Here is a 14931-nt window from a genome sequence, read left to right on the forward strand (position 1 = left end):
CGCATCGTCCTCTCCTGCAGCCTATTGCCCAATCGGCCAGTTGACTCTGCAACTCCGATATCCTTGGCACAATACCCGCTCTTCTTGGCCCGATGCCCGATTCCACGGCCTGAAGCATTCTGTCGATACGTCGACCGATCCACCGGCCCGACGTCCAATCTTCTGACATGTTCCTCTGGCACAACATGATTTTCCTGCTTTAATTGTCTCATCCTGATCGAAGTATCCTGCGTCACTCAAAACGAAAATTAAATCATAAACATATATCAAGTGGTTTCATCATCAAAATACGAGATTCAACAATCTCCCCCTTTTTGATGATGACAACTACTTGATGACGGAGTTAACCTTAACTCCCGGAGTTTAAACAAACTCCCCCTATCAATATGTCATATTGATAGAATCTTGAATTCAAACTGAATTCAAGTCATTGCAATATTCATCATGAATACTTGCAACACATCATCATGAACTTATGCATAAACTTATGCTTAACATGTCATGTCATCAACAAAAAGGAGAAGTACCACAATCAAGTGTTTGTGATATTTGTTCAACTCATTTCATGAAAAACATAATATCAAGTTTTATCATCATGCAAGTTTGCTATTATCAAATATCAACATGTAAAATTGCGATGTAAGCTTTTGATATCATAACACAAACATTTCAAGTGTTTATCAATTGTAGCATTTCATCATATGGTAAGATATCAACGCGTAAAATTATGATACAAGTTCTTGATATCTTAACGCATGATGCAAACATGGCATAATGCAAATTTGGCAATCATAGCATCAATTCATATATCTCTTGATGATGCACGCATTGCAAATATGGCAATCATATTAATTCATATATCTCTTGATGATACAAGCATGGCATAATCATAGCATCAGTGTTCATAGCATCAATTCATATATTTCTCCCCCTTTGTTGTCAACAAAAAGGAGAATGATATAAGCAAATTTTAAATATAAGTGCGATGCCATAAGCAGGTTTGTGTCATTTTTTAACAAAGAGTGATAGGATACCAAATATTCAAACATCTCAAGGAAAACATGACATGGAGATAGCTTTGAAAACTTCTTCCATTTTATTTGTTATTTTCTTTTTACATGAAGGAGGAAAGCTATTTCTGAGCTTACTCGAATGAAGTTAAAATTGATAAGATATTAAAGCACTCTTCATTTTTACAAGTATCAAAATGTGTATATGAATCAAATCCTTGTACATAAAAATGTTTTCCTTTTTCAAGAAGAAATTTACAAGCAGGAATCATTTCATCAAATCTATTTCTCAAAACAAAATATTGTTCACATAATAAGTGTATGAGATATGTATTTGCTAGTTGATTCCATATGTCAAAAATCAATGATATGAATTAAACTTGACATGACATATGCTTATTAAGTTTGGAAGAGGATAATTTGAAAATCCAATTGTTAGGATACCAATAGTCAAGAGAATCTGAAAATGAAATTAACACTTTCATGCATTCGGATAAGACTGTGCTATTGATTTTCAAATACAATCATGAGGACAAAACATGCTTATTATCATGGAAATTTTTGTATCCAAAGCACATAATTTCCATCCTGTTATTAGGGCATGTAATTGTGTAAAATCATCATGGCAATCGAGTGATTTGATCATTCAATCAAGAAAGTCCGAAAATTAATTTTAATAAGTTCAATCATTCGGACATATTTTTACCATAGTTTTTCAAATACAATGAAGATAAGACATGCTCATCATCATGGTAGTACGATAGCAAGTTTACAATATACAAGCTAGCAAAAATTTTCAACATTTTAAGACACGCAAGCTAGCAATTTTCTCTTTGAGATATGCACGTTAGTAACTCTTTCTCAACCTATGTCATTGGCAAAAAGAAGGGAAGACCCTTTACATTAATTTCTAAATCATGACAAAGGTATGTTTCAATCTTATTTGTGCATCATTATATTTTCAAATTCGAACATGCACAATTTCAAAAACCTTATATTTCATTCATGATACTGAATAAATCAATCAATATTATGAGCATATTATACATGATACTTAAATTTTTAACTATTTATCAACATTTTGATCATGATACCAAACATTCATCATTTAGAGTATTCATGACATTAAATCAACATTTATAATACATCATTTTAGTAACAACTCATAACATTTTAAATCATGATTCACATCATATGCAATACATCACATCATAATTAAAAAGCTCAAGTATTGCGTGCATCATTGCAAATCATAAATGTTTCATATCATGATGGTATCAATTTTGTTAAATTATATCCTACCATGCATGATCATAACTTTTCATTTGTATACATCAAAATAAATTAATGAATATTTCATGTATTCATATCATCACATAAGGAATATCAAGAATAAAATAATTGGGTGATGAGATAAACCTTTATGAATACAAAGAATCATATCATGAATACAAGGAATACAGGTCACAATCATTCAAGAGAAAATTCATCATTTATTTTCAATTCATTCAATTTGACAAATCATAATCATGATTTTGATAAAACATTTCAAATTTAAATCATCAAAATCATTTTTATGACACACAAATTTTATAACATAAATAGATTCATGATTTCATTGATAATATATTTTTCCCCCTTTTTTAAGTGTTTCATCTTAAGTGATCGATTTCATGTTAGAATACCTTTTCATTTATGTCAAATCAAAACATGCATCAATTTTTAAAGCCACTGTTATTATCATGAAAATCGATAATTCATAATTATCAAGAATCATCATACATAATTTCAAAAATATATACTCATTAATCATAACTTCAAATTAAACATGATTTAATATACTCAAAATTGAGAAATAACAATGGACATCAACATGATACACATTATTACTTCTTAACCATGATTTCATATTTTCAATCAAAATCATTTTGTTTGTTTATCATAAAATATGCAATATTATCATTTTCGAAATTACTTAGCATGATCATAATTTTTTTAAAAACATGTAATTTTTATGAAAATTAATTCTAAACTAAAAGAGAAAATACATCATGAAAGTATCAAGTAATTTCAAAATAAATTAGGGGGATTTCGATTACCTCATCATTGAAAGCGATTAAGGCGTAGTTTGCCACCTTGCCTTTCTTGATTTTCTCCTCATCTTCGGAGGAGCTCGATTCATCCCACTTTATGTTCTTCTTCTTTGGCCTCTTCCTTCGTTCAAGTTTATTGTTTATTTTAGATTTTTGTTTAATAAACTTATTAAGATTTAGTGTTCGAAGTTCAAGTTCATCATTGTCCTCATCACTTGAGTCATCGCTCAAGTGGTATTCATTTGTCCGGAGTTCCAAATCCTTCCTGTTCTTTGGAAGGTGATTTTGTTCATCATGTGTATTGTGCACCATTTCATGTGTTATTAATGAACCAATTAGTTCTTCAAGTGGTAAGTTGTTTAGGGTTTTAGCTTCTTGTATTGCAGTTACTTTTGAATCCCACTTCTTAGAAAGAGAACGCAAAATCTTGTTTATGAGTTCAAAATCCGAAAAACATTTTCCAAGAGCTCTTAAACTATTGACGACATCCGTGAAACGGGTGTACATGTCGCCTATAGTCTCGCTTGGTTGCATTCGAAAAAGCTCAAAATCATGCAATAAAATGTTAACTTTCGAGTCTTTGACTCTACTAGTTCCCTCGTGCGTGATTTCAAGTGTTCGCCAAATGTCAAAAGCCGTTTCGCACGTAGAAATCCGATTGAACTCATTTTTGTCCAAAGCGCAAAATAAGGCATTCATAACCTTTGCATTTAAAGAAAAATACTTTTTCTCCAAATCCGACCATTCGTTCATCGGTTTAGAGGGAAGTTGAAAACCGTTTTCAATGATATTCCATAAATCCAAATTCATAGAAATCAAGAAAACTCTCATTCGAGTTTTCCAATAAGTGTAGTCCAATCTGTTAAACAACGGTGGACGAAAGACTGATAAGCCCTCTTGAAAGCCATGAAGAGTCATTTCTCTCGGGTGTAAATTCGAAATAAGAAATACGGGGCTCTGATACCAATTGTTAGGATCAAGAGCACTAAGAGGGGGGGGGGGGTGAATTAGTGCAGCGGAAAACCTTCTGCGATTAAAATCGAAAACTGCGTTCGTTCGATAGAAGTGATTTTGGTAAGAAAGCCGATTCGTAAATCACTTCAACTTTTGACTAGGAGAGATGCAGCAAAGATATGAATGCAGTTTATAGTTATGATAGAAATCAGAATATAAGTGCAAACTGAAATACGACGTTCGTACGATAAAAGCGATTTCGGTATAAAAGCTGATTCGTAAACCACTTTAACTTGAGATAAGGCGAGATGCAGTTAAAGCAAAGATATAAAGGTAGTTTGCAGTTATAATGGAAATCAGAACGTAAGCGCAAACTGAAATACGACGTTCGTACGATAAAACTGATTTGCGTCTTAAACCCCGATTCGGAAAGCACTGAACTTTGAAACACGTTCGTAAAAACACAAAAGGCAGTAAGCTATTGAGGAAGTTTGCAGTAAAGATAAGATGCTCAAAGTAAATGCAAACCAAGATTTAGAGTGGTTCGGTCAATCTTGACCTACTCCACTTTTGGCTTCCTCCACCGACGAGGTCACCGACGTCAACTAGAGGCCTTCCTTCAATAGGCGAAGGCCAAACACCCTTTTACAGTTTCACTCCTTTTGACGGGCTTAGGAGACAACCCTTACAGAATTTTTTCTCCTCTCTTTACAACTCAGAACTTGGAAGAAAAGAGGGAGAAGAACTTTTGGCCTTTACAATAATTTTGAGCTCTAAGAATCACAGAAAAAGATCAAGATTTCGGTGTAAGTTCATGCCCTTTCAGTGCTGAATGGGTGGGGTATTTATAGGCCCCAACCCAGTTCAAATTTGGAGCTCAAAACTGTCAATTCCCGGAATTCCGGGATCAGGCGGTTGCACCTCCTGACTGGAGCGGTTGCACCACCTGGCAGAGCTCGAAGACTGAGCCTCTAGGCGGTGCCACCTCCTGTCAGGGGCGGTTGCACCTCCTGCCATAGCTCGAAGACTGAGCTCAGGTGGTGCAACCTCCTGACTGAGGCGGTTGCACCGCTCAGCCAGTGCTCGGAGACCGAGCCCAGGCGGTGCCACCTCCTGTCATGGGAGGTTGCATCGCCCAGTCTCGCTCGGAGACTAAGCCCAGGTGGTGCTACCTCCTGGCTGGGGCGGTTGCACCGCCTAGTCTCGCTCGGAGACTTAGCCCAGGCAGTGCTACCTCCTGGCTTGGGCGGTTGCACCTCCCGCCAGAAATCAGGGTCCGAATGGGTTGATCCATTCGGCCCAATTTGGGTTTTTCAGGGGCCCAATTGCCCCAAGATTAAGTTACTATGATCACCTCCCATTTCCAACTTAATCATTGTGCTAACTACGATTTTTCCTAAGACATTTACTGCAACTTGCTCCGGTGCATCAATCGCTTCTTCTGGCGAGCTGCCGACGAACTTCCGTCGATCATCCGATGAACCCTCGGTGATGCTCCTACGGACTTCCGGCAAACTCCTGGACTTGCGACGATCCACTTGGTGAGTTCCGACGAGCTTCTTTGGCAAGCTCATGAACTTCTCGGATTTGTTCCCGCAGAACCTCCGACGATTGTCCGAACTTCCGTCGAACTCTCGAACTCCCAACGTGATCATTGTCTTGACTCCGGCGCAACTCTTGCTACATGTCTTTCTTCTATCGTAGTTAATCCTACACACTTAAAATAAAACTTCGATCGAGACAATTAATCCTAAGCAATTAACCAAGTTGTCCGGCATGTCATTGGTCCCTCGACACTTCGTCCGATTCTTCGGCGCATCGTCCTCTCCTACAGCCTATTGCCCAATCAACCAGTTGACTCTGCAACTCCGTTATCCTTGGCACAATACCCGCTCTTCTTGGCCCGATGCCCGAGTCCACGGCCCGAAGCATTCTGTCGATACGTCGACCAATCCACCGGCCCGACGTCCAATCTTCTGACATGTTACTCCGGCACAACATGATTTTCCTACTTTAATTGTCTTATCCTGATCAAAACATCCTGCGTCACTCAAAACGTAAATTAAATCATAAACATATATCAAGTGGTTTCATCATCAAAATACGAGATTCAACAACAGTGACACTTATAAATGTAAATAAGAAATTAAAACTTAAAGATTGTACATATTTGATAAATATAAGATACTATAGAAGTTTGGTTGTAATTTTGATCTATCTAACTCATACTCCATCAAATATTACTTTATATGTTAGTGTAGTATTAAAGTTTATACATAGTCCAAGCAAACATCATCTCGGTATTGTTAAAAGAATTATATATTATATTGCTAGAACTACATATGGTGGTATTTAGTATTCTCATAATTTTAAATGTAAAATATTTGGTTTCACTGATAGTAATTAGGCAAGAGTTTTAAATGATAGAAATAGTACTTTAGGAAATATTTTTAGCCTTAAATTATGAGCTATATTGTGGAGTTTAAAGAAGCAAGCAACAATTATGTTATCAATATCGGAAGCAAAATATATGCAACATCAGTAGGTTGTCAAGCAATATGACATAGAAGACATTTTACAGATCTTCATAAAAATTAAAAAAATCAACTGAAATATTTTATGATAATAAAGCTATAATTGTAATGATGAAGAATCTAACCTTTTATGAAAGAATGAAATATATAGAGACATGCTATCATTTCAATAATGATGTTATGGTAAATTGACCCATAATAATGAAGTATTATAACATAGATGAATAAATTACAAATATTCTCACCAAGTCAATTTATATTTCAGAAGCATATTTATTTCATGTCTCAAATTAGTATATGTAACTATGAATCAAGGGAATATTAAGAATTGATTCATAGATAATTACTAGTTCTAGTCATGTTTTAAGTAGTTCTACCTAAGTGGCATGATCTAAGATGTTATTATCATGGGGATAGTTCCTATATCTAACATAGTTATTAGTGACATGATAGGATAAGATAATTACCATAATTTTTTTTAAATAGGATCATGGTTCATAAACCAAATGTGTGTATACTTAAGTAATATTATATGAGTGTTTATAAATTTATTTCTTATTTAATATGATTTTAATTATTTAATTAAAAATATTCTCATTTAATTATATTATAATATTATGTTTTTATCATTTTTGTGCTCCTCCCCAACACTTATCTCCACGATCGTGAATAAGTGATGGGCTTGTGTTGTACTCTCTTCTTTCTTTCGCTGCTGTCGGCTTCTTGTATCGTAGAATTATTGTTGTGGTTGGATGGAAACAGAATCCCCCGTGCCCTCCTTGTCAGCAGCTCGATTAACAAAGATCATCAACTCCTATTGTTCGTAGAATTGATTTAGAAGTTTACGATGTCAAGGTCAGATGAAATGAATGAACAGGAAAGAGAACAGGAGAATTCTCATTTCGATTCATTTGCACTGTCATCCATACATTCCAAGTGGACATACAACCATTCTTTGGCTAGCAAATCCTACAAATTTATGTGGATCGAATATTTTCTAGGGTCAATTGAGACCTTTGTGAATGGTTCTGATCATACCAATAATAGATTTTATTCTGAGAAGGAAAAAGAATAAAATGATAAAAGACAATGGTTTCCTTATTGAGATTCCCACCGAGGAATGGCATTTTGATTGCAGATGATTAATATGATGGATTGCAGATATTGATCAATCTACTAACTCTGCGATAGCAGGTTTGCTGGAGTTCGTGCTTTCTTCCAAGTCTCATGCTCTCTCTTCATGTTTCTTGTGATCTGCTTCACAGTTGAAGGTTTCCCCTCAAGCTGATTAAGGCATTGACTGTAGCAACTTCCTCTGACTTGGGTGCATTCATCGAAGTTCCACCAATCCAGGGGTGAAACTTGCCATTCTAAGCTCGAATGGAGAAAGAATCTGGGAAGAAAAGTCAATGACCAATCACAGATTGGCTTTTCTATCATTGGCTTTTATATTTCTGAAGCAATTCGTTGGCTCATGTAAAGGTGCCAATCTCTCTTAACTATTCCTCACGGCCTGGTGATGTCTTGCTGCATGCACTATGCTGTCTTGAGACGAAGATTGCGGCATCCTTGCCAGACGCTTTTGATTTCGTGAGCAGCAGAAACGAGTGCGTGTCACCCACCAGCCGAAGCCTAAACCACTCCACGTTCCTCTGTTTCCTTTCATCAGCAAAACCAACCTACATGAGATCGCTCGTCATCAGACCCAATAGATTTCGATTACTTCCGCCTCCCTATTAACCACTCCACTGACCTTCTCCTGCATATAAATAAATGCTCACGGATGCTGTCTTCTGAGCCAACTGCGAGAGGTGTCGAAGTCTGGTCATCACCATGGCGCTGGAGCTGCAGAGCGAGTCGATGGACTACCGGACCGAGCTCCTGTCTCCTCTGAGGGAGGAAGGAGACTCGGCAGCGGCGATGGTGGCGGCCACACCGAGCTGGAGGCTTAACGTGAACGACTTCGCGATACAGGAGGCGGCCAAAAAGGACCCGCCGCTGGCTTCCAGAGTGTTGCGGAGATTCCATGGTAACTCATCTCCTCTCTCTTTTGATGATCTCTTGCAAAGGCTACGATGATCTCTTCCAGAGTGTTGCGCTTGTTTTATGCTTAATTGATTGCTGTATAATTTGCGTATATCTGCAAAGGCCTGAAATGGAAGCCATCTGTCTAGATATTGAGATGTTTAGGAGACAGCCTTATATATATATATATATATAATGTGATGTGTTTCATCTCTTCCCTCTCCTTTGATTTGATTAGAGTCAGTACATGTATTAAATTTGAGAAATGACCTAATAATTTTAATTTTTAGGTTAAATTAGTATATGATTTGATATATATTAATCGTGATCAATCTAACTCTAACTCATCATTATTTAATTACTAATATAGTATCAAAGTTTGGTGGATAAAATTTCAACTAAACGAGTCAAAAAAAAAAAGAAAGACAATATGTGGATGCTGAGATGAACGCAAATGTATCGGCCCATGCCCACATGGTGGGGATGTCAAGGTGATGCTTCATGACACGATCACGTCTCTAAATAATTATTTAGTGGGATCCAAAGAAAGCATGCTGCATGTAGTCATTAATAATTAGCAGCAATCTTCATGTTTTCTGTTTTTCCTGTAAAATTACTGAATCACAATCGTCGAGGTGTCTCCCAAACTCAAGGAAATAGTAATTGCAGTCGACTTTCATCACCTTATACTTCCCTGAGGAAAGAAAGAGAGACAAAGGAATTATTAATAGCAGCTCGTCATCATTCTGAACGGAGATCAGCGTGAACAAGACAAAGACTTCTTTCCTGGAAAGAAGACCTCTCAATAGATTACATGCTGTTTCATCAATTTCTTTTACATTTCGATGGTGCCTGGAAACTTCTTCCCTGCGTCATACTAAGAAACTATAATCTAACAATGATTTCAAACTATAATAAGGATTATTATATCAATCTCCCATCTAAAAAATCCTGTTGAAGAAGAGTCTGCTGATGCTCGATGAAAAACCTAAGCAAAGATGTAAAGTCAATTTAGAACAAATATAATGAAATGCATCAGATGACCCAAATTTTATTACATTGATATCAAACAACTTTTTCTTTGACTTCTTCGGTGTTAAATGTGATTATAGATTGATTGAAAGAAGGACTAAGATAATAGTTTCATACTCATTGATCTCTTCTTCCTCGGTATGCTTTGCATTAAACACTAATCTATCATTTTCCATTTGTTTCAAGGCAAACACAGAAAAATTGCAAAATACTACAAGAAACAAGGAAATCTCCTCCAGGGATTCAGTGAGATGGAAACCATTGCTGAATTAGGCTGTCTAGCCGGAGCTCCCACACAGGTGAATTCATTCATCTTCTGATTATTATGTAAATAAAAGAAAATAGTTGAATTCTTGGGTTCACTGTTGGATACTTTTAAACATAAATACAGATTCATGTTTTGGGATTTGGTCTCTTAGGAAGAGAGAAAAGACTTGGCCAAAAGTGAAAGGCTTGCCATCAACCTCTCAAACATAGCCAACTTAATCCTCTTCGCATCCAAAGTATTAGCATCGATCGAAAGCAAATCCCTGGCGGTGATCGCTTCAACTCTGGATTCTCTTCTGGACCTTCTCTCAGGATTCATCCTTTGGTTCACCGCATATGCCATGAAGAAGCCTAACCAGTACAGCTACCCCATCGGCAAGAACCGAATGCAACCAGTGGTAAGTCTCCGTCTTTGATCGACTTAATAATCCTTGCAGCCTCCATCGAATTTAAAATGGTAGTTTCCAATCATGCAGGGCATTGTTGTTTTCGCTTCTGTGATGGGCACTCTTGGTCTCCAAGTCTTGTTAGAATCTGGCAGACAACTCATCACGAGGGTACGTATGCATCGATCGATTGCTGCAGTTAAAGTGAGACTCTGCTCAATCTAATTGTTGCAGGAACACCCTACCTTCGATCATGCAAAAGAGCTATGGATGGTGGGCAGCATGTGCTCTTCTGCAGTCGTCAAGTTCTTCCTCATGCTTTACTGCCGTAGCTTCAAGAACGAGATCGTGAGAGCTTATGCACAGGATCACTTCTTCGATGTCATCACCAACTCCATCGGTTTAGTAGCTTCTATACTTGCAGTCAAATTCTACTGGTGGATGGACCCAATCGGTGCTATATTGGTGTGTCTCATTCTGGCAGCCCAAACTTGACCTGTTAGGAGTTGCAGAGAGATCTAATGGTGGAGGCGGTCTTCTTCTTGGTGATGCAGATAGCCGTGTATACGATCTGCTCATGGGCGAAGACGGTGGTGGAGAACGTGTGGCTGTTGATAGGAAGAACGGCGCCGCCGGACTTCTTGGCGAAGTTGACGTACCTCATCTGGAATCACCATCAACAGATCAAGCACATCGACACGGTGAGAGCGTATACGTTCGGGTCGCACTACTTCGCCGAAGTGGATATAGTGTTGCCGGCGGAAATGCCGTTGAGTCAGGCGCATGACATCGGCGAGACGCTGCAAGAGAAGGTGGAGCAGCTGCCGGAAGTGGAGCGTGCGTTCGTGCACATCGACTTTGAGTTTACTCATAGGCCGGAACACAAGCCCAAGCAGTAGCAGTGAATGATGCGTCTCTCAGATGCATCCGTAGAGAATAAGCAAATCAAGAATTAATTGTCTGCTTCAGAAATTGTCTTCTCGACATGTAATAATTTGTGTGGAAAAAGTATACATCAAATGAATTTTGGGTGAATTCTTCGTCCCCTCTTTTCTCATAATACCTAAAATGTCCTCCTGACGATACAATTTATCTAGTCCGTAGACCCCATGGATTGGAATCAGTCCAATTCCACTCTATTTAAAAATATTTGAACTGGCATACAAAGTCTTCCTACGTGATTGTTCTTGATTCTAAACTAATAAAAATTTATATTTGAAATCTTATTTTTATATATATGAGTTAACTTTACATATAAGGATATATTTAAAAGTATCGATTGGTCTATTTATTATAAGGTACTAAGCTTAAATTTTATTTTTGTCGCTTACCCTTTATATAAAAATAAATTTTTTGCTTAAATTATAGTATTTTTGAATAAATCATATTTTCGTGGAAGTGCCAAAAACACTTAATAGTAAAATGATAACTTAATCAATACCTTGATGCCATGTGATCCACACTTACTCCAAATGTAGTTGACACTATGGTGCTACGTTGTCAGACACCTATAGTCATATAGTTAGTGTAACGTGGTCGACATCTACTTACCATATAGCTAACCTCTTCGCACTACATGACCATCACTTACCATGTAGCTATTATATGACGGACACCTATTTGCCATGTAGCCGATAACGTGGCACCATTTGTCTAACATTTTGACATTATATTATCGTTGCATATTCCCTGAATATGACATTATATGATTTCATTAAGATCAAAAAAGTATATATTTATCTTTAACATTAATATACATCTTCTATCACAATAATTCTGAAATCATACTACTAAAGGCTCCTCTAGATGTGCTCCTCAATATACTGAAATTCTTAAATTTTTGTGTAGTATATTGGTTAGAGACAAATATGAAATATGAAATTAGTTGACTCCTAATCAATTTTTCATCTTGACAATTACAACTATATGTATGTTGTAAATGAAACTATAAACTTTATACATAAAGAATCAGATTGATTCTTAACATAGATAATTGATTCATCCTGTCGATCTTTCCTAGGGGATAATGTAGATGCTTTTATTGTCGAGAGAGTATGTTATGAATTATAATAATAAAAATATTTAAATAAAAATGAGGTACCTTCATAAAAGAGGAGGATTTTTTTTTTTTAGAATTCGTCCAAGAATTTTTACCGTCTAAACCAAGAGCTAAATCCATGGAAGCGTCTAACCACGAGCTTTGAGTCGGGTGGTGGCCATGTGACTGGGTTCAATGTTCGAACCCGTGAATCTAAATTGTACCGCAATTAGAAAGTGGTTGAGCCAAGCCATTAATTTTATTTAGACTTGTCCTCATTGTTCCATTTTCTTCTTGGGCAAATACTCAAAATACAAATTAAATTATAAACGCTATCAATTGAATTCATCATCAAAATCTGAGATTTAACAAGTACCTCTGTACACCAAGATATGAGATTTATAACTTTAAACGGTCCTAACCCAATTTCAACAAAACAAAATATGTGTTAGTAGTTAAATAAGGAGAATAGTTTAGCCTTTAAATGATCATGTTTTAAGCAAAAAATTAGTATGTATTTAGCTTTTATGTCTCCTATTTTTTACTAAATTTAATAATACTTTAATATTATTTGGTCAGCTAGAACAATAAAATAAGATTGCTTCATAGAATTATGAAATGATTTGTTTGATGCTAGGTAGTTAATTTGATTATAGAGTGAATTCTTAGAAAATTTGATAATGGAATCTAGATAAATTTTTAGAGCAAGTATAGTTTATTTTATCAAAAATTTTATTAAACTTTTTTCTATGGCTTATTTTAATGAATTGTTATAAATCGATGATTCAAGATGTAGGATTCTTAATTAATATATCTCATGACCCTATGCTTCTAGTTTAATATATATATATATATATATATATATATATATATATATATATATATATATATCACTTTGTAGCGCATTCGATTATTAAGAAACATAGTCTTTCATTGATATTATAATTTTTTAGTTCATTGATATTATAAGTATAAGTTTAGTTTACTATAAAATAGTGATCATATAAATTATTATACGCATAATATATTTTGGAAAGTATGTTTTGAATGATATGATCATCATAAGCTAGACATAAGCTAAAAATGAATATATTTATTTTGTAAGTATTAAAATATATGAATTGCGATAAAAATTTATTGTATGCATGTATATATGATGATGTATAGTATAGGAGTGATGTGTTTTATATAACATATAGTGTATGAGTACATGTATGTATTATGACATGTGGTGTAAGGATGCATATATATATATATATATATATATATATATATATATATATATATATATATATATATATATATATATATATATTATGACATGTGGCATGAGAGTACACGTATATATTATTAAGATCAAGAGTACTAAGGGGGGGGGGGGGGGTGAATTAGTGTAGCGGAAAACTTTCGACGATTAAAATTGCATTCGTACGATAAAAGCGATTTTGGTAAGAAAGTCGATTCGTAAATCACTTTAACTTATGATCAAAGGAGATGCCGTTCAAGCAAAGATATAAAGGCAGTTTGCAGTTATGATAGAAATCAGAATGTAAGCGCAAATTGAAATATGATGTTCGTACGATAAAACTGATTTCCGTCTTAACGCCGATTCGAAAAATACTTAACTATGAAAGACGTTCGTAAATGAGCAGAAGGTAGTAAGCTACTGAGGAGGTTTGCAATAAAGATAAGATACTCAAAGTAAATGCAAACCGAGATTTAGAGTGGTTCGGTCAATCTTGACCTACATCCACTTTTGGCTTCCTCCACCGACGAGGTCACCGACGTCCACTAGAGGCCTTCCTTCAATAGGCGAAGGCCAACCATCCTTTTACAATTTCACTCCTTTTGACGGGCTTAGGAGACAACTCTTACAGAATTTCTCTCCTCTCTTGAAAGCTCAAAACTTGAAAGAAAAGAGAGAGGAGAACTTCTAGCATTTACAACACTTTTGAGCTCTAAAAATCACATAGTAAGATTGGATTTTCGGTGCCTTTGGTTGCCGTTTCATGCAGAAAAGGGTGGGGTTTATATAGGCCCCAAACTGGTTTGAATTTGGAGCTCAAAAATATCTTTTCCCGGATTTTCGGGGACCTGGCGGTACTACCTCCTAACTGGGGCGATACAACCTCCTGACAGAGCTCGGAGACTGAGCTCTGGCGGTGCCACTGCTTGACAGGGGCAGTTGCACTGCCCAGTCTCGCTCGGAGACTGAGCCTAAGCGGTGCCATCGCCTGACTGGGGCGGTTGCACCTCCCAATCTCGCTCGGAGATTGAGCCCAAGCGGTGCCACCGCCTGACCTGGGCGGTTGCACCGCCCAGCTTTCCTGGGAGACCATCTCCTGGGCGGTGCCACCACTGACCCTGGCGGTGCCACCGCCTAGCAGGAATTCTAGTCCGAATGGATTGATCCATTCGGCCCAATTTGGGTCTATCAAGGGCCCAATTGCCCCCAAATTAAGTTAATGTGATCACCTCCCATTCCTAACTTAATCTACATACTAACTACGATATTTCTTAAGACATTTACTGCAACTTGCTCCGGTGCGTCAATCGTTTCTTCCGGCAAGCTTCCGGCGAACATCCGACGAA

The 14931-nt window shown here is 36.5% G+C and overlaps 1 protein-coding gene across 2 annotated transcripts; it reads left to right on the plus strand.

Annotated features, from left to right (window-relative positions):
• The first annotated feature begins 7706 nt into the window (after positions 1-7706).
• Positions 7707-11336, plus strand: LOC135619427 (metal tolerance protein 7-like). 2 transcript variants are annotated; one of them, XM_065121429.1, is made up of 7 exons: positions 7713-7785; positions 7857-8620; positions 9835-9947; positions 10068-10313; positions 10392-10472; positions 10536-10766; positions 10856-11336. In XM_065121429.1, the coding sequence occupies exons 2-7, from the start codon at positions 8425-8427 to the stop codon at positions 11198-11200; spliced, it is 1212 nt and encodes a 403-aa protein (XP_064977501.1). In that variant the 5' UTR covers positions 7713-7785; positions 7857-8424; the 3' UTR covers positions 11201-11336. The 2 variants fall into 2 exon arrangements, with proteins under 2 accessions (XP_064977500.1, XP_064977501.1); XM_065121428.1 differs by having other exon boundaries at positions 7707-8620.
• Positions 11337-14931: the final 3595 nt, after the last annotated feature.

This window comes from Musa acuminata, chromosome BXJ2-8, assembly GCF_036884655.1.
Source record: "Musa acuminata AAA Group cultivar baxijiao chromosome BXJ2-8, Cavendish_Baxijiao_AAA, whole genome shotgun sequence".
Taxonomy (NCBI): Eukaryota; Viridiplantae; Streptophyta; class Magnoliopsida; order Zingiberales; family Musaceae; genus Musa; species Musa acuminata.